Below are 23,665 nucleotides of genomic sequence, written 5' to 3'. Positions count from 1 at the left end.
TATTTGATGAATGTCTTAATCATTTGCACGCTTACATTTTTATATGATGAGTTGGAATATTTCAAGATACTTAAAATTAAACCTCCTTTTCCTCCCCATCCATCATACAAGGGTGGACATTATATTTTGTTTGGAATTTGGCTTCTCAGAAACGTGATACTTTCTAGTTTGAAGTTCTGCCATTTCAAGAAATTAGTCAACGTACCAATGCCTGTATGCAGGCTTTTATAGCCTTTAATTCATAAAGCAGGCTGATTTTAGGCTATGTAATGTCATATTCACGTAAAAAATAATCCTGCTAAACTGTCCTTGTACCATTATAATATATTTTTGTTAATTGGTTTTTGTTTGATCTTTCTTACACTGGTTTTAGAAGCCATCGAGATTTTACTGAAGGTTACTTTAATTCAGTTTTGCAAGGACCGTCTTGACTCTTGTCCAATGTTCCCTCTAAGCTGCCACTCATCACCCCCAGGACTGCTGCTCAGAAAAAGTCCACAGAGAGAAGCACGAGATTGAACTTCACTCAAGTTTCCACAGCAGTGATCATCAACCTGGACTGGTTGATCTCCAAGGGTTTCCTAGTTGGCAAACATTTCTGTAATAAAACCAACGATAAAGCCTTGTTCCCAAATGACCAAAATGTATTTTAAAAAACAAATACAAATAATAATATGAGCGGTAGATCTTGGCTTGCATTTTGACTCAGGAATCTTGAAGGTTGGAGACCACTGTTCTAGTGTTTTCCCTGTTAGGACTATCAACATCTCCCTTTACTGTGGCAATTGTGATCAAATCAACACAATATTAGCCACTGTCAATGCAACATAACAAAACTAACTATTCAAGATATCTTTTTGTAGGCTGAACGCATCGGAGTAGGATTCTATTGTATTGACACGCACTACTCAGCCCGTACCCTACACAGACCAGTGCAGCATAAGCAATCAGAGCTGCAGTAGGCCCTTATGCAAATAGACCATTGCCATATATGGATCTGTGTCATTTACTTTGAACTGGACTGTGTTTACTGCATGAGCGGTCTTGAGTAGATGCCTTGTTTTGAGATCAAAGCGAAAGCTGCATGTAGCTAGTTGTGCACATTTTGTTTATCCTTTGCTAGTTAGTTATTAGCTGAATTCATAGATCATTTGAAGTCAACGATAAGGGAGTGATTTAAGAGCACAAAACGTGTACATTTCTAGACATCTTTGACGTCAGAGCTTTTTTTTGTCTTAAAGGGGCACTGTTGTATTGAGGCAGGCTTGAATAAGCTAAGTAGCCAATAGGCAGAGGGTAGTATTTTTCTGATTCTCTGTAATGGTATGGGAACAATCTTACACTACGAGGTCCGGAGTACTGCTCGAAAATATGGTGTATAAAGGAAGATGTCCCATTCAGGCCGTTTAACATTGAAAATAATGTCAGTTCCGGTCTGTTTAACATGGTGACTCTCCCATAGGCACGCACACATGCATTAGCAGCTGGGTCTGGTCCGCTTAGTTCATGGACTGTATATGAACCACACAAAATTAGGGAGTGGGATGTCTTGCCTCCTCTTCAATCTCTGCTGCTGGTTTTCTTTTCTACCTGATAACTAATTATAGTCACCTGGTGCCTCAGGTTTATATCAGTCCCTAATTAAAGGGGAAGTGTGGAATTGCTTTCAAAGTCCAGATTTGTATTTGAGGTTCCTATAGCGCAGTGGTTCTCAAACCTCTCCTCGGGGAACCCCAGCCATGTATTGGATCTATTCCAGAGGTAGCACACCTGATTTCAGCTTGCCTCCAACTAATCATCAAGCCTTTGACTTGGTAAATCAGGTGAGCTTGTTGAGGCCTACAACAAAATTGTGAAACGTCTGGAGGTCCCCAATGAAAGGTTTGAGAACCACTGCGTATAGCAAACAGTTACAACTGTAACTGTATAGTGTTGTAAAGTTTGTTCACACTGCAGGCCTTTTTTGGCTCGCCACAGCAGTCAGCTAGCTAGGTAGCTTGTAAACAACTGACACAACTTGGTCGAAGAGCATTTTGTATTATTCTGTGTAGAATCTAAGACACTCCATTTAGTATGGCATGTATTCATTTGTGGTTGTCCATTAACCATTTTATGTGAAATATTACAAATTACAATTCGTATTATATGTTACGAATTCTAGCTAGGTGGCAATGTTAGCTAGCTGGCTAACATTAGCTAGGCAAGGGGTTAAAACCTGTTATGGCTGCAATCCCGATATCGGGATCGACATGACAACTACCAGTGGAAATGGAGGGCGCCAAATTCAAACCACAGAAATCTCATAATTACTATTCCTAAAACATACATGTATCTTATATCATTTTAAAGCTATTCTTGTTGTTAATCCCACCAAAGTGTCCAATTTTCAAATAGGCTTTTCAGCAAAAGCACTACAAACGATTATGTTAGGTCTCCACCAAAACACAAACACAGCCATTTTCCAGCAAAATATAGCATTCACAAAATGCATGAATAAAGATAAAATTAATCACTAACCTTGAATTATCTTCATCAGATGACACTCATAGGACTTCATGTTACACAATACATGCATGTTTTGTTTGATAAAGTTCATATTTATATAAAAAAATCAGAGTTTACATTGGCGCGTTAGATTCACTAGTTCCAAAAACATCAAGTGACTTTTGCATAGCCACAACGTTTCAACAGAAATACTTATCATAAATGTAGATGACAATACAAGTTATACACATGGAATTATAGATATTACCTCTCCTTAATGCAACCACTGTGTCAGATTTCAAAAAAAGTTTACGAAAAAAGCAACCCATGCAATAATCTGAGACGGCGCTCAGAACAGTAGCCAAATTAGCCTCCATGTTGGAGTCAACAAAAACCAGAAAATACATGAGAAATGTTTCCTTACCTTTGATGAGCTTCATCAGAATGCAGTCCTAGAAATCCCAGGTCCACAATAAATGCTTGGTTTGTTCGAAAATGTCTTATGTCCAATTAGCTACTTTGGTTAGCGCGTTTTTGTAAATAATTCCAAAGTCACAAAGCGCGTCCACTATAACGTGATGAAATGTCCCAAAATTCCGTCACAGTCAGTAGAAACATGTCAAACATTTTACTGAATCAATCTTTAGAATGTTGTTTACTGCTGGGGCGGCAGGGTAGCCTAGTGGTTAGAGCAACCGGAAGGTTGCAAGTTCAAACCCCCCGAGCTGACAAGGTACAAATCTGTTGTTCTGCCCCTGAACAGGCAGTTAACCCGCTGTTGCTAGGCCGTCATTGAAAATAAAGAATTTGTTCTTAACTGACTTGCCTGGTTAAATAAAAATATATATAAATAAATATCTTGAATAACGTTCCAACCGGAGAATTAGAATTACTTCAGATGAGCGGTGGAATGCAAGTCCTTCCCCTGTGAACGCACCTGGTGAAAGCATCATCCACTCATGGCTGTGGTGACTATTTCCTGTGTCAATCGACCCCCCCCCCCTTCACATCAGTCATCAGACAAAGTTCTATTGACTGCTGACATCTAGTGGAAGGCGTAGGAAGTGTGAACTCTCATATCTCGCTGTAATTTTAATGAGACCTTGGTTGAAAATCTGCCACCTCCAGAAGAAAAAAAAACGAAGTGGAATTTCTCAGGTTTTTGCCTGCTATATGAGTTATGTTATACTCACAGACATAATTCAAACAGTTTTAGAAACTTCAGTGTTTTCTATCCAATATTAATAATAATATGCAAATGTTAGCAACTATGATTGAGGAGCAGGCCGTTTGATATGGGCACCTTTCATCCAATCTACTTAATACTGCCCCTACAGCCATAAAAAGCTAAACTCAGTTTTCACTATTCCTGACATTTAGTCATAGTTAGAATGACCACTTTATTTTAAGAATTAGAAATATCAGAATAAAAGTAGAGAATTATTTATTTAAATTGTATTTCTTTCATCACAATCCCAGTGGGTCAGAAGTTTACATACTAATTTAGTGTATTTGGTTGCATTGCCTTTAAATTGCTTAACTCGGGTCAAACTTTTCGGGTAGCCTTCCACAAGCTTCCCATAATAAGTTGGGTGAATTTTGGCCCATTCCTCCTGACAGAGCTGGTGTAACTGAGACAGGTTTGTGGGCCTCCTTGCTCGCACACACATTTTCAGTTGTGCCCACAAATTTTTCATGGGATTCAGGTCAGGGCTTTGTGATGGCCACTCCAATACCTTGTCTTTGTTGTCCTTAAGCCATTTTGCCATAACTTTGGAAGTATGCTTGGGGTCATTGTCCATTTGGAAGACCCATTTACGACCAAGCTTTAACTTCCTGACTGATGTCTTGAGATGTTTCGTATTTTGTGTAGTGCACTAGTCCCTCCTGCAGCAAAGCACCCCCACATTAAATCAAATGTATTCATATAGCCCTTCTTACATCAGCTGATATCTCAGTGCTGTACAGAAACCCAGCCTAAACCCCAAACAGCAAGCAATGCAGGTGTAGAAGCACGGTGGCTAGGAAAAACTCCTTAGCAAGGCCAAAACCTAGGAAGAAACCTAGAGGAACCAGGCTATGAGGGGTGGCCAGTCCTCTTCTGGCTCTGCAGGGTGGAGATTATAACAGAACCTGGCCAAGATGTTCAAATGTTCATAAATGACCAGCATGGTCAAATAATAATAATCACAGTAGTTGTCAAGGGTGCAACAGGTCAGCACCTCAGGAGTAAATTCAGTTGGCTTTTCATAGCCGATTATTGAGAGTATCTCTACTGCTCCTGCAGTCTCTAGAGAGTTAAACTGTGGCAGCATTTTTTATTTATTCTAGCAGCCGTATTTAGCACTAACTGCAGTGATGCATGCACATGATGCTGCCACCCCCGTGCTTCATGGTTGGGATGGTGTTCTTCGGCTTGCAAGCCTCCTCCTTTTTCCTCCAGACATAAAGATGGTCAAACAGTTCTAATTTTGTTCCATCAGACCACAGGACATTTCTCCAAAAAGTACTATCTTCAGTCTCATGTGCAGTTGCAAACCGTAGTCTGGCTTTTTTATGGCAGTTTTGGAGCAGTGGCTTCTTCCTTGCTGAGCTGCCTTTCAGGTTATGTCGATATAGGACTCATTTTACTGTGGATATAGATACTGTTGTGCCCGTTTCCTCCAGCATCTTCACAAGGTCCTTTGCTGTTGTTCAGGGATTGATTTGCACTTTTCGCACCAAAGTACGTTCATCTCGAGGAGACAGAACTTCAGACAGAATTTCTCCTTCCTGAGCGTTATGACGGCTGTGTGGTCCCATGGTGTTTATACTTGCATACTATTGTTTGTACAGATGAACGTGGTACCTTCAGGCTTTTGGAAATTGCTCCCAATGATGAACCAGACTTGTGGAGGTCTACAAAAAAAATATTCTGAGGTCTTGCCTGAATTTCTTTAGATTTTCCCATGCTGTCAAGCAAAGGCACTAGGTTTGAAGGTATGCCTTGAAATACATCCACATTACACCTCCAATTGACTCAAATGATGTCAATTAGCCTATCAGAAGCTTCTAAAGCCATGACATCATTTTCAGGAATTTTCCAATCTGTTTAAAGGCACAGTCACCTTTTTGTGTATGTAAACTTCTGACACAATGGAATTGTGATACAGTGAATTTGAATTGAAACGATCTGTTTGTAAACAAAATTAATTTTCAAATACCAAGTAGATGGACTGACCGACTTGCCAAAACTATAGTTTGTTAACAATACATTTGTGGAGTGGTTAAAAAACGAGTTTAATTGACTCCAACCTAAGTGTATGTAAACTTCCGACTTCAACTGTACCTATTTAGCCAGCCAGCTAGTAGACTTCAGCTGCAACAGAGTTCCCAAAACGATTTTCACATGTTCACATTTTAACACTGTTAATAATAGGAATGTGTGGTTTGGAGTGGATTATTAATTTAAGGAACCATCTGTTTTATGTTATCATATGGAACCTAACATATCATAAACTCAGCAGAAAAAGAAATGCCCCCTTTTCAGAACCCTGTCCTTCAAAGATAATTAGTAAAAATCCAAATAACTTCACAGATCTTCATTGTAAAGGGTTTAAACATTGTTTCCCATGCTTGGTCAATGAACCATAAATATTTAATGGACATGCACCTGTGGAACGATCGTTAAAACACTAACAGCTTACAGAAGGTAGGCAATTAATGTCACAGTTATGAAAACTTAGTACACTAAAGAGGCCTTTCTACTGACTCTGAAAAACACCAAAATAAAGATGCCCGGGGTCCCTGCTCATCTGCGTGAATGTGCCTTAGGCATGCTGCAAGGAGGCATGAGGACTGCAGATGTGACCAGGGCAATAAATTGCAATGTCCGTACTGTGAGACGCCTAAGATGACGCTACAGGGAGACAGGATAGACCGCTGATCATCCTCGCAGTGTAACAACCCCAACACAGGATCGGTACATCCGAACATCACACCTGCGGGACAGGTGCAGGATAGCAACAACAACTGCCCGAGTTACATCAGGAACGCACAATCCCACCCTCAGTGCTCAGACTGTCCGCAATAGGCTGAACTGAGGGCTTGTAGGCCTGTTGTAAGGCAGGTCCTCACCAGACTTCACTGGCAACATCGCCTATGGGCACATACCCACAGTCGCTGGACCAGACAGGACTGGTAAAAAGTGCTCTTCACTGAGGAGTCGCTGTTTTGTCTCACCAGGGTTGATTGTTGGATTCGCATTATCGTCGAAGGAATGAGCGTTACACAGAGGCCTGTACTTTGGAGCGGGATCAATTTGGAGGTGGAGGGGCCGTCATGGTCTGGGGCAGTGTGTCACAGCATCAGCGTACTGAGCTTGTTGTCATTGCAGGCAATCTCAACACTCTGCGTTACAGGGAAGACATCCTCCTCCCTCATCTGGTACCCTTCCTGCAGGCTCACCCTGACATGACCCTCCAGCATGACAATGCCACCAACCATACTGCTTGTTCTGTGTGTGATTTTCTGCAAGACAGGAATGTCAGTGTTTTGCCATGACCAGCGAAGAGCCCGGATCTCAATCCCATTGAGCACGTCTGGGACCTGTTGGATCGGAGGGTGAGGGCTAGGACCCCCCCCCCCCAGAAATGTCCGGGAACTTACAAGTGCCTTGGTGGAAGAGTGGGGTAACATCTCACAGCAAGAACTGGCAAATCTGGTGCAGTCCATGAGGAGGAGATGCACTGCGGTACTTATTGCAGCTGGTGGCCACACCAGATACTGACTGACTTTTGATTTTGACCCCTTCTTTGTTCAGAGACGCACTATTCCATTTAAGTTAGTCAGAAGTCTGTGGAAGTTGTTCAGTTTGTCTCAGTTGTTGAATCTTGTTATGTTCATATAAATATTTACATGTTAAGTTTGCTGAAAATAAACGCAGTTGACAGTGCGAGGACATTTCTTTTTTTGTCATTAGTCTAACAAAACAAGGGCAAATAAATCAGATTTGACCATTCAGACCCAAGTTACATTTTTATGTAATTTTTTATTTAACTTGGCATGTCAGTTAAGAATCTTATTTTCAATGACGGCCTAGGAACAGTGGGTTAACTGCCTTGTTCAGGAGCAGAACAACAGATTATAAAAAATAATAATAATAAATAAATCGGGGATTCGATTTTGCAACCTTTCGGTTACTAGTCCAACGCTCTAACCACTAGGCTACCTGCCGCCCAGGTACATGGCCAGGAATCAGATTTGTATCAGACTTCAAACCACCTGTGAAGGTGGCTTGAAATATCAGATTACATGTGGTTTTGGGCTGTTCAGAATGGAGGAAAAATAACCAATTCAAATTGGATTTTGATTCACTTCAAACTGCCAATGTGAACATTGCTTAAAGAACCCTGTCTTGGTGAATTACTTTCAAGTTTCAAGTGCTTTGAGATTCTTTGCTTGTTGCTTCATGATTATTGGACAATTTAACAATTCGTTGCATGCTCCGTGATTTGTAGTTGCACAAACATGAAAGGCTCTGAGTTTGAACATTTCTGGGGGTGTGCTTCCTTGAATCCCTTTGTCCTGTAAATGATCATTGAAAGTCTAGGAATATACACTTTTGTTTACCATCAAGGACATCAGAATTGAGTTGAAATTGCCTCCCTATTACAAATTGATTGGTGCTCTTGGTCCATTTTGTCTCCTTTGCCTTGGATTTTGCGCCATTGAACATTCACCGAAGATCCAACACCTCCATCTCAGAGTAACCTATCTATCCAACTTGAATAAGGCAGAGCATTGTTTGGCAATGGGCAAGCCTTTAATTTGCCTAAAGATAGTAGGGATGTTTTCATTCCAACATCCAATAAGCCTATTCTGATACTATACAGGATTTGTACTGTTTGTCTTAAATGCTGCCATATTTCTTCTGATGAGTGGCAACAAGGAGATTGTTAGGTTTAGGCTGATCTAAGCAAACTTTTTTGGTTGAGTGTGTTTGTTGGCCAAGAGTTGCATGTTTGAGTTAAGGAGGTTCCCTGGTTTCAGGCTTGGGCCAATTAGCATTCCCATCTCCTGGTGGCCTGTGAGAAGCCCCCTGTGCGTGCTTGTGGTCGGGTAGAACTTGATTGTGAGCCGCATGTCACTGTTACCACTGCTTTGTACCATGTATTCAGCGTTCAAATGATGCTGCGCTCCATCCCAGCACCCACAGAGCCCCCTCTTTTTAGCTGGGAAATTCAATTGTGTTGGAATGCTCTGTGCCTCTTTTCTCTGATACTTGAATGGGCCCTTTAGTATTTCACACCAAGGTGTCCTTCAGGGTGTGAGGTCAGGCTACCAAAACAGTTTCTAGTGGCGGATTAGGACCAATTAACATCTTTGTACACAAAGGGCTCTGGCAGCTGAACAGGCCAGAGGGTGACCCACACTGCCGTTGCATGCCAAGCCAGGGGACTGCTGCACTTGAGCTCAAGTAGCAAAAGAGGGGTGGGGAAAGTTTTTCAAACCTAATGAGAAATGTTGCTCCTTCACATCATATGAATGTGTAGCGCATTGATTAACCATGATCTTGTGTAATGAGTGGGTACTATATTTCTTTTAGCTGTGTGCAACTGTCTCAGAGGACATCTGAGTTTTTTCATTATTAGGAAAGTTCTGGTGGGCCTAATCTAAACCATAATTTCAACAATGAATCTGTGCAATGCACCACAACATTTTATTTTCTTTGTTGGAAGTACTTATTGTGTTCTAAACGGGTACTATCCACCAGATTAAACTATGGTCATTTTTTCACACAATAAATGGGAAGATGGTCTCTGCAAATAGGGCTATCTTGAAATTGGGTTTATGTTCCCATTTTCTGTTTTCAAATATTTTCCATTAGAGCTTTGTAGACTTGTGGAAAGATCTTAAGAGGTTGATGTACAATTGTACAGCCACAATTTTCTTGCATCATAATTATTATAACCCTTCAGTAAGTAGCCATATGTATCTCCTTTGAGCCATATATGGATAATTTGTAAGGTAAGTGTAGCTATTACGTCCATAATAGGTCTAACATGACCAACCAACATACATTCTGCAATTTGTCTGAGGAGAAATGGGCAAACAAAAAAAACTGTACAACACATACATTAAGCCGCTTTTTAAGGGTTATTTGGATGCAAGATTTGTCAGAGGCGAAAGTATAATCATGTCAATCATGAGGCTAATCTTTTATTTAATTGACTGTTGAGCTTGTGGGCCAATAGGAGATAAGGGGGTGCTGATGACTAGGAGTATATCACACATTTGTGATGGCCTGCATTACTCGTTATTTGGGATATTGACAGTGCTTCTGCATATTTCTGCAGTTACGTTTTTGTATTTTTAGTTTTTGGAACAAATTCGAGTGGGAACTCTAGCTTTAGGCTATGAAGTAGAAGTCCATCTGAGATGAGATTTTTTTAACAGATTTTAGATGCACGGTTAATTGCAAGGTTTGAATGCAATGTTTTTAGTCTGAGAAAAACGAATCATTAGCGCTATAGCCACTTCCCACACACACACACCTGCATTTCAACCCCTATTACCCAGACAGGCTGTAAGAGAGAGATGGGGTTACGGGCCCTAACCTTAAAAAAAAAAAAAATGATAATCAAAGATTTGCCTATATTTTTATCAACCGGGTAGTTATAACCAAAACTCAAATGCTAGGCTGTATTATGGTGTGGCATAGTTAATCATTTAATATGTCAATATATCATGTAGGCTAGCCTACATCATGATTATCACCACTGCATGCTTATATTGAATTCATATAGGCCTACTTGCAGATTTTTAGTTGTGCCAAGTTATGAAATAGAGCTAACCAGCTCATTAGGAGATCATTTGAAATAAAAACAGTTTTGAGACTGGGATCGTGGTCTCGCACTGAGACTTAGCAATGTTAATTAATCCTAGACTACTCATTAGCCTACGTTCAAGGCCTGTGCCTTAGGGTAGAGGTAGGCAAAACAGAATTAATCAATGACTTTAATCACTGGTAGGCGCTAAGTTTCTATCAGGATGAGATGCTGCATAATTGTATTGTAGATTTTGGAATCTTTAAGTATCTTTACGCCTCTACAAATGTCTTTACTCCCGGTGCAGGGAGTTCATAGAGTAGTCAGAGCAGAGGCAGTTTATTTGGAGAAGGAAGGGAAACTAGTGCCCCTCTGTTGGGGTGGTCCTTTTATCACACTTGAGCACTCCCTTTGTCTCTCACACTCTCTGTCTCACTCTCTCTCACTCTTCCCCATCTCTCTCTTACAGCCTGTCTGGGTAATAGGGGTTGAAATGCAGGTGTGTGTGTGGGAAATGGCTATAGCGCTATAGTGCATTGACAGGTTATTTGTTGGCCACTGCCTAATTAGTGGCAAAGTGGATGCACCCCGCCAGGCTTTAGTGTTCTGTGTTAGAACCAGTCTGCTCTAATTTCCTTGCAGCTTTGATATTGGCCAAGAGATTGACGGTTCATAGAAAAAAAGAAACACAAGGGCATGATGGAAGACCTGGTGAAAACAATGCCCCCGTACTCCCCTTCACTTCGCCTCCTCATGCTATAGCTGTGCGAGGAGAAGCAGACGGAGGCCCCCGGTTTTTGCAGACACTACCAAATTGGCTCTAATGTCAGCAGAGCTAATGTTTTCCCAAAGAAAGTAAGAGGACAAAGTTTTGGACCACACCTATGCTCTTCTGTTTCTCCATACTTGGGCCTTTAAAAGGGGGCCTGAACCTCCTGATTTTGGCCTAGTTTTTCATTTTGGTCATTAAGCAATGCAGCGGCCATGACTGAAGTTGTTGGTGGTTTCAAATCAAAGCACCTTGCAGATTAAATGCTTCCTTACTTGCCCTTACCAACAATGCAGTAAAATTAAACATTAAAAAATATATATAAATAACAACCTCTCTAGGGTATGTGAGATGCTAGACTCCCACCTGGCCAACATCCAGTGAGATTGCAGAGCGCCAAATTCAAATACAGAAATACTCACTATAAACATTGAGAAAAGATACAACTATTTTACATAGGTTTAAAGAATAACTTCTTCTGAATCCAACCACGGTGTCAGATTTCAAAAATGCTTTACGGCGACCGCATACCTTACGATTATTTGAGAACATAGCCCAGCAGACAAATCATTACAAACAGTAACCAGCCAAGTAGAAGAGTTAACCAAGTGAGAAATAGAGATAAAATGAATCACTTACCTTTGATGATCTTCATATGGTTGCACTCAGAAGACATTCATTTATTCAATAAATGTTCCTTTTGTTCGATAGTCTCTTTTTATATTCACAAACCTCTGTTTTGTTCCCGCGTTTTCTTCAGTAATCCACAGGCTCAAACGCAGTCACAACAGGCAGACATAAAAACCTAATTGTATCCGTAAAGTTTATATTCAATCCTCAGTTTGTTTTTAGCCTAAATAATTGATAATATTTAAACCGGACAATAACGTTGTCAATATAAAAGGTAAACAAGAAAGGCAGTCTCTCGGTCGCACATGTGAAAAAGCTCTGTGACACTGCAGGGTCAAACTCATTCAGACTGCTCTTACTCCCTCATTTGTCAGAATACAAGCCTGAAACTATTTCTAAATACCGTTGACATCTAGTGGAAGACATAGGAGCTGCAATTTGAGTCCTAAGTCAATGGATACTGTAATGGCATTGAATCAAACTACCAACAAAATAAAATCCTACTTCCTGAATGGATTCTCTCAGGTTTTTGCCTGTCAAATCAGTTCTGTTATACTCAGACACTATTTTAACAGTTTTGGAAACTTTATAGTTTTCTATCAAAATTGACCAATTTAATGTAAATGTATATGCATATCCTATCTTCTGGGCCTGAGTATAAGGCAGTTTAATTTGGGCCTGCTTTTCATCCAAAATTCCAAACGCTGCCCCCTACCCTAGAGAAGATCATTATAGAGCAGCAATAAAATAACAATAGCGAGGCTATATACAGGGGTTACCGGTCAATGAGCAGGGGCACCGGTTAGTCAAGGTTATTCAAATCAAATCAAATCAAATTTATTTATATAGCCCTTCGTACGTCAGCTGATATCTCAAAGTGCTGTACAGAAACCCAGCCTAAAACCCCAAACAGCAAACAATGCAGGTGTAAAAGCACGGTGGCTAGGAAAAACTCCCTAGAAAGGCCAAAACCTAGGAAGAAACCTAGAGAGGAACCGGGCTATGTGGGGTGGCCAGTCCTCTTCTGGCTGTGCCGGGTAGAGATTATAACAGAACATGACCAAGATGTTCAAATGTTCATAAATGACCAGCATGGTCAAATAATAATAAGGCAGAACAGTTGAAACTGGAGCAGCAGCACAGTCAGGTGGACTGGGGACAGCAAGGAGCCATCATGTCAGGTAGTCCTGGGGCACGGTCCTAGGGCTCAGGTCAGTTGAAACTGGAGCAGGAGCATGGCCAGGTGGACTGGGGACAGCAAGGAGTCCTCATGTCAGGTAGTCCTGGGACATGGTCCTAGGGCCCAGGCCAGTTGAAACTGGAGCAGCAGCATGGCCAGGTGGACTGGGGACAGCAAGGAGTCATCATGTCAGGTAGTCCTGGGGCATGGTTCTAGGGCTCAGGTCCTCCGAGAGAGAGAAAGAAAGAGAGAAGGAGAGAATTAGAGAACACACACTTAGATTTACACAGGACACCGAATAGGACAGGAGAAGTACTCCAGATAAACAAACTGACCCCAGCCCCCCGACACATAAACTACTGCAGCATAAATACTGGAGGCTGAGACAGGAGGGGTCAGGAGACACTGTGGCCCCATCCGAGGACACCCCCGGACAGGGCCAAACAGGAAGGATATAACCCCATATTATTGAGGTAATATGTAGGTAGAGTTATTAAAGTGACTATGCATAGATAACAGAATAGCAGCAGTGTAAAAGGGGTGGGACGGACAATGCAAATAGTCTGGGTAGCCATTTGATTAGATGTTCAGGAGTCTTATGCCTTGGGGTTAGAAGCTGTTTAGAAGCCTTTTTGGACCTAGACTTGGCGCTCCGGTGCCGCTTGCCATGCGGTAGCAGAGACAACAGTCAATGGTGGATGGAGGCTTTGATCATTTTTAGGACCTTCCTCTGACACCGCCTGGTATAGAGGTCCTGGATGGCAGGAAGCTTGGCCCCGGTGATGTCCTGGGCCGTACGCACTACCCTCTGTAGTGCTTTGTGGTCGACGGCCAAACAGTTGCCATACCAAGTGGTGATGCAACCAGTCAGGATGCTCTCAATGGTGCAGCTGTAGAACCTTTCGAGGATCTGAGGACCCATGCTAAATCTTTTCAGTCTCCTGAGAGGGAATAGGTTTTGTCGTGGCCTCTTCACAACTTTCTTGGCTCGCTTGGCCCATGTTTGTTTGTTGATGTGGACACCAAGGAACGTGAAGCTCTCAACCTGCTCCACCACAGCCCCGTCGATGAGAATTGGGTCGTGCTCGGTCCTCCTTTACCTGTTGTCCACAATCATCTCCTTTGTCTTGATCACGTTGAGGGAGAGGTTGTTGTCCTTGCACCACACAGCCAGGTCTCTGACCACCTACCTATAGGCCGTCTCATTGTTGTCGGTGATCAGGCCTACCACTGTTGTCATTTAATGTGTGTGTTCTCACATAGCAAAAGTTTGTACATTCACTCTGCCAAAACAGTACACATTTAGTCACTCACTCTTCTAGATAACTTGAAAGAGTCTAACCAGGTCTTGTCTTGAATTCTCCTAGGCTAGCTAGTGCTAGCCAATTTATAGTTATTTATGGACCGTCAATAAATTACACAATGTAAATTGGACAATATTTTCATGTTGTGCACCCTTTTAGTTGTCTCATTAAATTATTTCAATAGTTGTATATTCATTTCTATAAGCAATAGTTGGTTTGAGATTAAGTCATTGAAATTTGGGGCTATTTACATTCTACAATATTGTCCATGTAACTAACCGACGGTCCCTAACTAGCCCCTTAGGGAAATCAAATGTCAAAGCAAATTGACCATGGGAATTACAATTGGGTGGCACCCAATTTATGATTACATACCTACTTACAGCTGCCAGCTGTGGACAGGATCGAAATAAACCCAACCTAAGGAAAACTGTTAGGACATGAGTGTTTCAGCATGATATAGATAACGTTTAATCGGGGAGGGGCTTTTTGGGGGAGGGTGAGGTGGAAATTAGTAGGGATTTATTAGGTTTATATTTTATTTTTGTGGTAGTACAGAATTGGGCAGATCTGGATTGATCGTACATTCCAGCACAGTAAGTGGCGGTATGCACTTAAACGGTTGTTTGCGGACCGCCATGATATCATAGAAGAAGTAGAAAACTGTTACTGTACCCTTCATTCTGTGACACAATTTCTTTCTGGCATCTTGCGAACTTCTTTTTTTGGACAAGATTAACTTTATTACAAATGATCCTATTTACACTTTGTAGTCAATTTTGACACTAGAATAAGTGTTTCTGACTCGTATTGATGCCAAAGACTGTTTTCAAAACGTGAAGTTTATTTTTAGGGGCAGTTGCTCTTTAATCATAGCCTCCTGGCCCGCCTCCATCTATTCCTCCATCTGCATATTTTCCCTTGACCGTAATGGCTTGGCCTCCTTAATACCCAGTGTGGTGAGTTTGGTTAGTTAAAAGTCCTATTTCAGATGAAAAGATTCAGCAAACATTATTTTTTATTATTATTGGGTGTTCTGTAAAAAAAAATGCATGATCGCCTAGTTTGCACTGCCTTGGTTGGCAAAGAGATGGTTTTGATGAGGAGAGCAGGTGTTTGTGTTTTGGAAGCATGAAATAAACAAAAGAGAACCAAAGCGGCCCACCCGTGCTGTAGTATAAAGTCTGTTATCTACCATACCATGTGTGTGTTTGGGAGGGCTTTGATCACTGGTGTGGTGTTGGGCTCCTGGCCCACCCTTAGGGGAGGGATGTGGCCCTTCAGGTGGTAAGTGTTCTAATATGTGTATTTACAAAGGGGTTAGGATCCCGGAACCAAGTGAACACGAGGGCTGAATTCTCCTTGATACATCTAAAACTGATGTTATGGAGTTGGGTAGAATACATTTTAAAGATACGTGTCTGGTGTATTGTTTAATAAATTGTAAACTTTGGCCTATGTAAATTCTATTTTATCCCATATGTTCAAAGTGCGTGCATCATGTTTTTTTTGGCCATGAAATGCATGAAAGGCATTTTAAATCCTTTACGAAAGTTTAGTTTTTAATTAAAAAAATAATAATAATACAAATTCATGTTATTTTCCCCCTATACTGATGGTCATTGTTTTGATCAACTACTTGTAAAACATTTAAAATATATTTTAAATATATGATGAATAAAAAATGTAAATTAAAAAAAATATATATATATGTGTGTGTGTGTTTATTTATTTAAAAAAAAAATATATATTTACTGTTATTCTCTATTTCAGCATATTCTACTGTGTCTGGAGTGAATGGCCCCCTGGTGATTCTGGATAATGTGAAGGTGACTAGATATTTAAAATTACTTTTCTACGAGGGCTCAGACACAGCAATATCATTTCCTGAACAAGTACTTAGTATCTCGATCAGCAGACCCACGCTAGGTCCACGTTCGGTGCGATGTGTGCAAGCCTTTAATCTCTGGTGGAAAGACGCACGTAACGTGAATGGTATTGTAGCTTCTGTCAACAGACTGGGATGTGATGACTAAGGAGGAACTTTTTTCCAGTATGCACATTTTTTGTCGCTGGTCATTTTGAAAAAATCACAATTTCTCAATGCTCGCATCATTTGAATTTTGAAAGGGAATAGAATATTTGTGTTGAATTTTGAAAGGGAATAGACTTGCGTGAAACTTGCAGTTTTCGTTAAGGGGGGTGGAGACTGCAAATCACATTTGTATCTTTCCCCCCACTGCCCCCAGAACTTATTAGAGCATGTGATGCAATTATGCAAGATTTTTGTTCTGTGGTTCTGGCTTGCTTAGTGACATTGATAGTCTTATTTTACCCTAATTGCTGGCCATGTATGTTTCCTGTTTTGAAAGACCGAAATAAACATGCTTGTTAAATGGAGTTTTCCAACCTTTTTTAATGTGGCAGTTTCCCAGGTATGCAGAGATTGTGCACCTGACTTTACCTGATGGCACCAGGAGGAGTGGCCAAGTGCTGGAGGTGATTGGCACCAAGGCTGTCGTTCAGGTGAGTCCCTCGCAACACGCACACGCACACACACACGCACACCACAAACGACTGAAAGATACCGTTTAATGTCATTTTCAGGTGTTTGAGGGGACATCTGGTATTGATGCCAAGAAGACGGCCTGTGAGTTCACCGGTGACATCCTGCGCACACCTGTGTCTGAGGACATGCTGGGTAAGATGAGCCTTTCATGACGAGCGGAGTGGCATCCGGTGGGCGCTAGGCAGGAGGAAGCATGAAATCCACCACTGATTAATTAAGACTAATGTTTTCAGCACTCTGTATAACTGTTTCCACCCACCCTCTTTCTCACACAGAAGAAAATACCCTGCAGGCTTTACTCTCTTGGTGTGCTAAATACAATTGTTCTGTTCCATTTTTACCTCTCCTCTCTTAATGCCTCAATTTGAGTCCTGCATTGAGTATTCTCTGTGAGCAAATTAGGGGAACAAAACATTGAAGAGAATCTGAGGCTTGTATGACTTTTTATAAATCTCCCAGTCATACCGCCTCAGTGGGACTCAAGGTTAGGTGTATTTGAATAGTTGAGTGAACCATCTGTTGCTAGTATATATAATTCAATAATGGGCCTAAATTAATTGGAAATATAAAATGCAGCATCTCTACCATTGTCTGAAACCTGAAGTAACTGCTCATATTCTTTAACGAATCAGAGGCAGAGATTATTATGTGGATGGCAATCCATGCAATATGAAATTAAACTAATAGAGAATGTCTTTCATTTTAGGACGTGTTTTCAATGGCTCAGGCAAGCCCATTGACCGTGGCCCCACTGTGCTGGCTGAAGACTACCTGGACATCATGGGTAGGACGGAGCTATGATTCAGTTCATTCAGGAAGCGCAAGATATTCTTAGATAACCTTGTCTGTGTTGAAATGCAATTGACCCTGATGTGCAGAAATATAAACATTGTACCTGGACTATATTCTTAGTATACGGAGTTTACACCGGATCAATCCCATCTTTACTCTGCTAGTGGACTTAGATGTGAAGCTAACATTAGCTTGTATATTGTGAGTTCAGTCTTTACTTGTATCTCACTGCTACAAGGCCAAACACTATTTATATTGACTGTTGATCCCATCCCTGAATCCCTTTCACATGTAGCTTGCCATTATGTAGGCATGGCATCCCAATGAATAGATGACTTGAAGAGGGTCATGAGTCTTCCATCTTAAGGGCAATAAGGTCTTTGACCCTGACCTCTGGTCTGACCATTTGTTCCATCTTGGTACCATGTATGGATGTATAACCTTTTGGCGGATTTCATTTATCTCCTTCAAGTGTACTTACTTAATTTTATTTGCTAAACCATAGTTTATGCTATGTATGTTTGCAACTGCACATACAGTGTAAATGGCTGAATTGAAACTATTATAAGGACAACTCTACCATTTATATCCCAAATTTGACTACTACCTGTGTTGAAAGTGGCTAACTCTGGTATGTGTTTCTGAACCTCTGCTGTGACCGCTGCCCTGTCCCAGGCCAGCCCATCAACCCTCAGTGCCGTATCTACCCTGAAGAGATGATCCAGACCGGTATCTCTGCCATCGATGGGATGAACAGCATCGCCCGAGGTCAGAAGATTCCCATCTTCTCTGCAGCCGGCCTGCCCCACAACGAGGTACAATGTAGACGCTTGCTCTGCGAAGGCTAGGACACCCAAACGCATACGCTATATATGCCTTAGGCTGCATTTTGCCATATTATAGCCTCCGTCAATAGCATTGGAGATGGGACAGGTGCATGAAATAAGAAAACGCCCTCCACAATCAGTAAAATGTCAGTGGATTTCTGAGATGTCCTCCAGACACACACACACACACACACACACACACACACACACACACACACACACACACACACACACACACACACACACACACACACACACACACACACACACACACACACACACACACACACACACTGTGGAGGACATCTCAGAAATCCACTGACAAATCCACTGACATTTTACTGATTGTGGAGGGTGTTTTCTTATCTCACAGAGAGCTTCGCCCTGTCTATCGTCACACACCGCATTCCAGAAATACACACACATCTACTAATTTTACTCACTTCATATGTCTTGTAGTGTTTGTACAATCACGCACCTGTCACATTTGATAGTCTATCAGAGACACTGTTAACTAGATGCTTGTTCCCCATTTCATTTTAGGCTCATGTATTAACAACCTATTTAGTTACAATGGTTTGAACACATTGCATTAAACCTACTAAAGAGAGAACCTGAAGGTAGTGTATAACGTTATTATACGGCACTGCTATTAGTTGCCAACCTGCCTCTAAACATGAGTCAGATCCATGTCTCTGTGTGTCAGTGTGTTAGTTATGGGCACATGACAGCCATCTGGACTTCACTTCCTGTCTCACCGCCTAAAATATAGGACGGACCAACCAAACCTCCCAGAGTTCCACTGGTGTCATAGAGTATGTCATTTGGATTTGGAGAACAGAGTTGAAAATATTTGCCTATCGCAGACAGTCATTTAAAATTGGATTCCTTAGAAAAGTTAACTTTTTGTGGAAAAGTGCCACAGCTAACTTACATGGCGTGAACTCAAGCGAAAAGGACATTCGTCAACTCTTTGAGGACATTCAAAGTTGGTAAAAGTGCTTATTTATTGTTGAAAGTAAAACCAACATGTTTTTGTCAGGGTTTTACCTTTGACTGAACTTGGAATGGGGTGAAAAATAATGTCTTGTCATTGCCAGCTTGACTGTTGTTCAACTGACTCAATTTTGGGAGTTATGGCACATGATAGGTGCAAGGTGCTGGGCAGTGAAGTCAGAATCATTCTCCATTCCAACATGTTATAAGCCTAATTTTCTGTTAGTTTTATCAGTCTCCATGAGCATTTGAAATCTCAGGGAAAAGATGAGATATATCAGTGCTAAAGGACTAACCCAAAAAGTCCGGAGCACCGAGCTATTGCACAATGACTTTGAAAACAAGGTTATGAGTTTCAATAGTTCATGTATACAGTCTTAAACACGTTTAAGAGTATACTGCATCGTTTCATGATTTCATATTGTCATATCAGACCGTGTCCATGGTTTCCCATGACTGAAGGGAGGCTATTTTCTGATGCCTTGGGGAGAGAGCGTGATGGCCGCCGAGGCCTTCTGGTTGAACTGGTAAACGAATTAAACTAATAAGACAATGGGGGCGAGAGGAGATTAGGCGATCGTGTGAATAGCACTGATTTAATGTAGGATTGGTAGCCCAACCATGAGGTCGTTAACGCTTGAGGTGGCTGTCCTCTCACCAGTCATCTCTGTTTGTAAACAGCCTCATTATGACCTTATGACTGTCCGGGCACACTGCCAAAATAAAACATGCAAGATCAAATTTCACCGGAGGAGGAGCCTCAATCAAATGCATAGAATCCCACTGAAGCAACAGAATAACAGTGATTTTGGGCAGTGTAAATAAATGAAGATAATCTGGTCGCTTGATTAGCAACTTTGTTTTGGAAGTGAATAAAATAATCAAAGAGGGTGGTTGAATGGAGCGCCCACTGTAGAATCCTACTGTAGTAAAAACAGTGAACAGGGTACTCCTTGCCTGACTAATGGTGCTGGTTGACTTCTCGTGTCACTGGAATGGTATAAAATGCTTCTCGTTTCATTAAACAGATGTCATGGGGTCATTTGTGCCGCGGATCTCAATGGGCCAGGTGTCTCAGCTCAGGGTGCACTGAGAGGCCAACCCTGATTTAACAGACAGCAGCCATTACATTAAGTGATAAGCGTGAAATTCCTCCCCACTACATTCCTAATCACTGAGTTTTTTTTTATCCAACTATGCACCTCCGACACAAGCAGAGTTGGGCACACACGCATGCCGACACGCACAGAAGACTCCAGTAGCTAGCTGGCTGGATGGGGCGCTCGCTGATGTTCAAACATTTGAATAGACTGGCTGTTTTATCAACATAAATGTTTCAAGACCTCGTCATTTTTAATCCTGTGTTTTGGTTCTCAGATTGCTGCCCAGATTTGTCGTCAGGCTGGCCTGGTGAAGAAATCCAAGGATGTGATGGACTACAGCGACGATAACTTTGCCATCGTCTTTGCCGCCATGGGGGTGAGCTGAGCGGCACCAGATAGACAAACTTTTTTAAATTTTTTTATCTTTTTCTTGTCTGTTTTTTCCTCTAGTGTGTGGCTAATTCTTCCTCTTAACCCCAACGTGACACTGCCCCAGCTCTTTCACTTCCATTCACCAGGTGACTTAGCGTTTTAAGTGCCCTGTTACGTCTGCTCCTTTGAGCAGGTTCTGGCCACGTCGACAGGTTATTATTCAGCAGTCTTGAACACATTCACCCGGCCAGTATCAAGTTCTCTCTAGTTCAGCTGCTCTGGTCCTGACTATTTAACACCGGGTGGGGAATCTTCTGTGACCTGTGGCAGAGATGTTAGTGACCCCCACCTCTGCTCCTCTGGGCCCCCTTATCCTCTCCCTGCTGATGGCTAATTCACACATTATTGAGGGCCTTGTAACATAAGCATGAACTCTGTAACAGGGTAGCGGAAATGCAATGCATATGGGGCAGACTGGTGTGAAAAGGGATTAGGACATTTTGAGGCATATGTAAAGGAGATTACAATTTAGGGAAAGGACACGTGTGTAAAGGAGAGCGTATTAACACTTAACCCTGTTTTCACATATCAGAACATATTAAGTTACCTTGAGTTGAAAACTGCTGAACCAGTAAGCTGCAGCATAATTTGCACTACATTGCCCCCTGTATAGTATTTGGGAAGAATTTACCCTAATTTGTTGTGATATTTGAAAACAGGAGCTCCTTTTTCTCATTTTTTCTTTCTCTGCCATTGGGTGACTAATATATTCCTGCTTTTGTTGAAGAATGTTCAAGGCCTTCTACTATCAACTTGGTGTGTAATCTCAAACCTGTCTTTTCAGGTGAACATGGAAACTGCTCGCTTCTTCAAGTCCGACTTTGAGGAGAATGGATCCATGGACAATGTTTGCCTGTTCTTGAACCTAGCCAACGACCCCACGTGAGTTCATTTGCATAAGCTCTGTGCCAAATCAGTAATGCACTAGCTCCCTCCTATAATGAATAATCTATGGAATCATGGATTCACGGCAATAAAGTGTCTGTATAATATTGCTACCTTTTTTATTATGTTAATTAAAATTGAATTCCTTCCTTGTTCTTTCCTTTCTCAGTATTGAGCGCATTATCACCCCTCGCCTTGCTCTGACCTCAGCTGAGTACCTGGCCTACCAGTGTGAGAAGCATGTCCTGGTCATCCTGACTGACATGAGCTCATACGCCGAAGCTCTGAGAGAGGTGGGCAACCAAACTAACTCAATGAGGTCTGCTGTTTACACCTGGGGGAAAAAATAACTCGTACTTTCTTTTTGTGACGTGTCAGACTTGCACGTTAATTCTGTCAAAGTTTGAGAGCTTTAACTCTCAAACTTTTGAATATGGGTAGCAAATTCAATATGTCGGTTAAAGTTTGGTCAGTACAGGCTACATGGTTGTGATATTGAAAACCTCCACAAATCAAATCAAATGTTATTGGTCGCAAACACGTATTTAGCAGATGTTATTGCAAGTGTAGTGAAATGCTTGTGTTCCGAGCTCCAACAGTGCATTAATATCCAACAATACACGCAACAGAAAGTAAAATAATGGAATAAAGAAATACAGAGATGTTAGGGTGTGTGTGTACAGTGCATTTGGAAAGTATTCAGAGCTCTTGACTCTTTCCACAATTTGTTACGTTAGTCTCATTTTAAAATGGATCGGAAAAAAAATCCCTCATCAATTTGCACACAATACCCCATAATGATAAAGCGAAAACAGGTTTTTAGAAATGTTTGCTAATTTAATCAAAATAAAAACTGAAATACCTTATTTACAATAGTTAAGAATCCTTGACTTTTTCCACATTTTGTTACATTACAGCCTTATTCTTAAATGGATTAAATTAATAAAAAATAAACAGAACAATCGACAATACCCAATAATGACAAAGCGAAAAAAATACCTAATTTACATAAGTATTCAGACCCTTTGCTATGAGACTCATAATCGAGCTCAGGTGCATCCTGTTTCCATTGATCATCCTTGATGTTTCTACAACTTGATTGGAGTCCACCTGTGGTAAATTCAATTGATTGGACATGATTTGAAAAGGCACACACCTGTTTATATAAGGTCCCACAGTTGACAGTGAAAGTCAGAGCAAAAACCAAGCCATGAGGTCGAAGGAATTGTCTGTAGAGTTCCGAGACAGACGGGATTGTGTCAAGGCACAGATCTGGGAAGTGTACCAAAACATTTCTGCAGCATTGAAGGTCCCCAAGAACCCAGTGGCCTCAATCATTCTTAAATGGAAGAAGTTTGGAACCACCAAGACTCTTCCTAGAGCTGGCCTTCCTGCCAAATTGAGCAATCGGGGAAGAAGGACTTTGGTCCAGGAGGTGACCAAGAACCCGATGGTCACTCTGACAGAGCTCTGGAGGACCTTCCAGATGGACAACCATCTCTGCAGCTTGACTGGGATGTGGATTTTAATCGTGTTAACATACTGTTTTACCCATTTCATATGTATAGTGCATTCGGAAAGAATGATGGAGGCCACTGTGTTTTTGGATCTTCAATGCGCAGAACTGCTTTGGTATCCTTCCCCAGATCTGTGCCTCGACACAATCCTGTCTCCGAGTTCTACGGAGAATTCCTTCGACCTCATGGCTTGGTTTTTGCTCTGACATGCACTGTCAACTGTGGGACCTTATATTGACACGTGTGTGACTTTCCAAATCATGTACAATCAATTGAATTTACCACAGGTGGACTCTAATCAAGTTGTAGAAACATCTCAAAGATGATCAATAGAAACCGGATGCACCTGAGATCAATTTTCGAGTTTCA

The 23,665-nt window shown here is 41.5% G+C and overlaps 1 protein-coding gene across 1 annotated transcript in view; it reads left to right on the top strand.

Moving 5' to 3' along the window:
* The window catches only part of LOC124038222 (V-type proton ATPase subunit B, brain isoform-like), a 59,179-nt gene that overhangs the window by 23,353 nt on the left and 12,161 nt on the right, over positions 1-23,665 (top strand). Inside the window, exons 2-9 of the mRNA XM_046353816.1 lie at positions 15,949-16,004; positions 16,603-16,701; positions 16,783-16,876; positions 17,451-17,528; positions 18,212-18,351; positions 20,737-20,838; positions 21,679-21,776; positions 21,949-22,072. Coding sequence (XP_046209772.1) covers positions 15,949-16,004; positions 16,603-16,701; positions 16,783-16,876; positions 17,451-17,528; positions 18,212-18,351; positions 20,737-20,838; positions 21,679-21,776; positions 21,949-22,072 — 791 coding nt within the window. The remainder of the gene's footprint in view (positions 1-15,948; positions 16,005-16,602; positions 16,702-16,782; positions 16,877-17,450; positions 17,529-18,211; positions 18,352-20,736; positions 20,839-21,678; positions 21,777-21,948; positions 22,073-23,665) is intronic.

This window comes from Oncorhynchus gorbuscha, linkage group LG06, assembly GCF_021184085.1.
Source record: "Oncorhynchus gorbuscha isolate QuinsamMale2020 ecotype Even-year linkage group LG06, OgorEven_v1.0, whole genome shotgun sequence".
Classification (NCBI taxonomy): Eukaryota; Metazoa; Chordata; class Actinopteri; order Salmoniformes; family Salmonidae; genus Oncorhynchus; species Oncorhynchus gorbuscha.
Note: the sequence above shows the minus strand (reverse complement) of the source record. Positions and strands in the feature narration are given on the sequence as shown.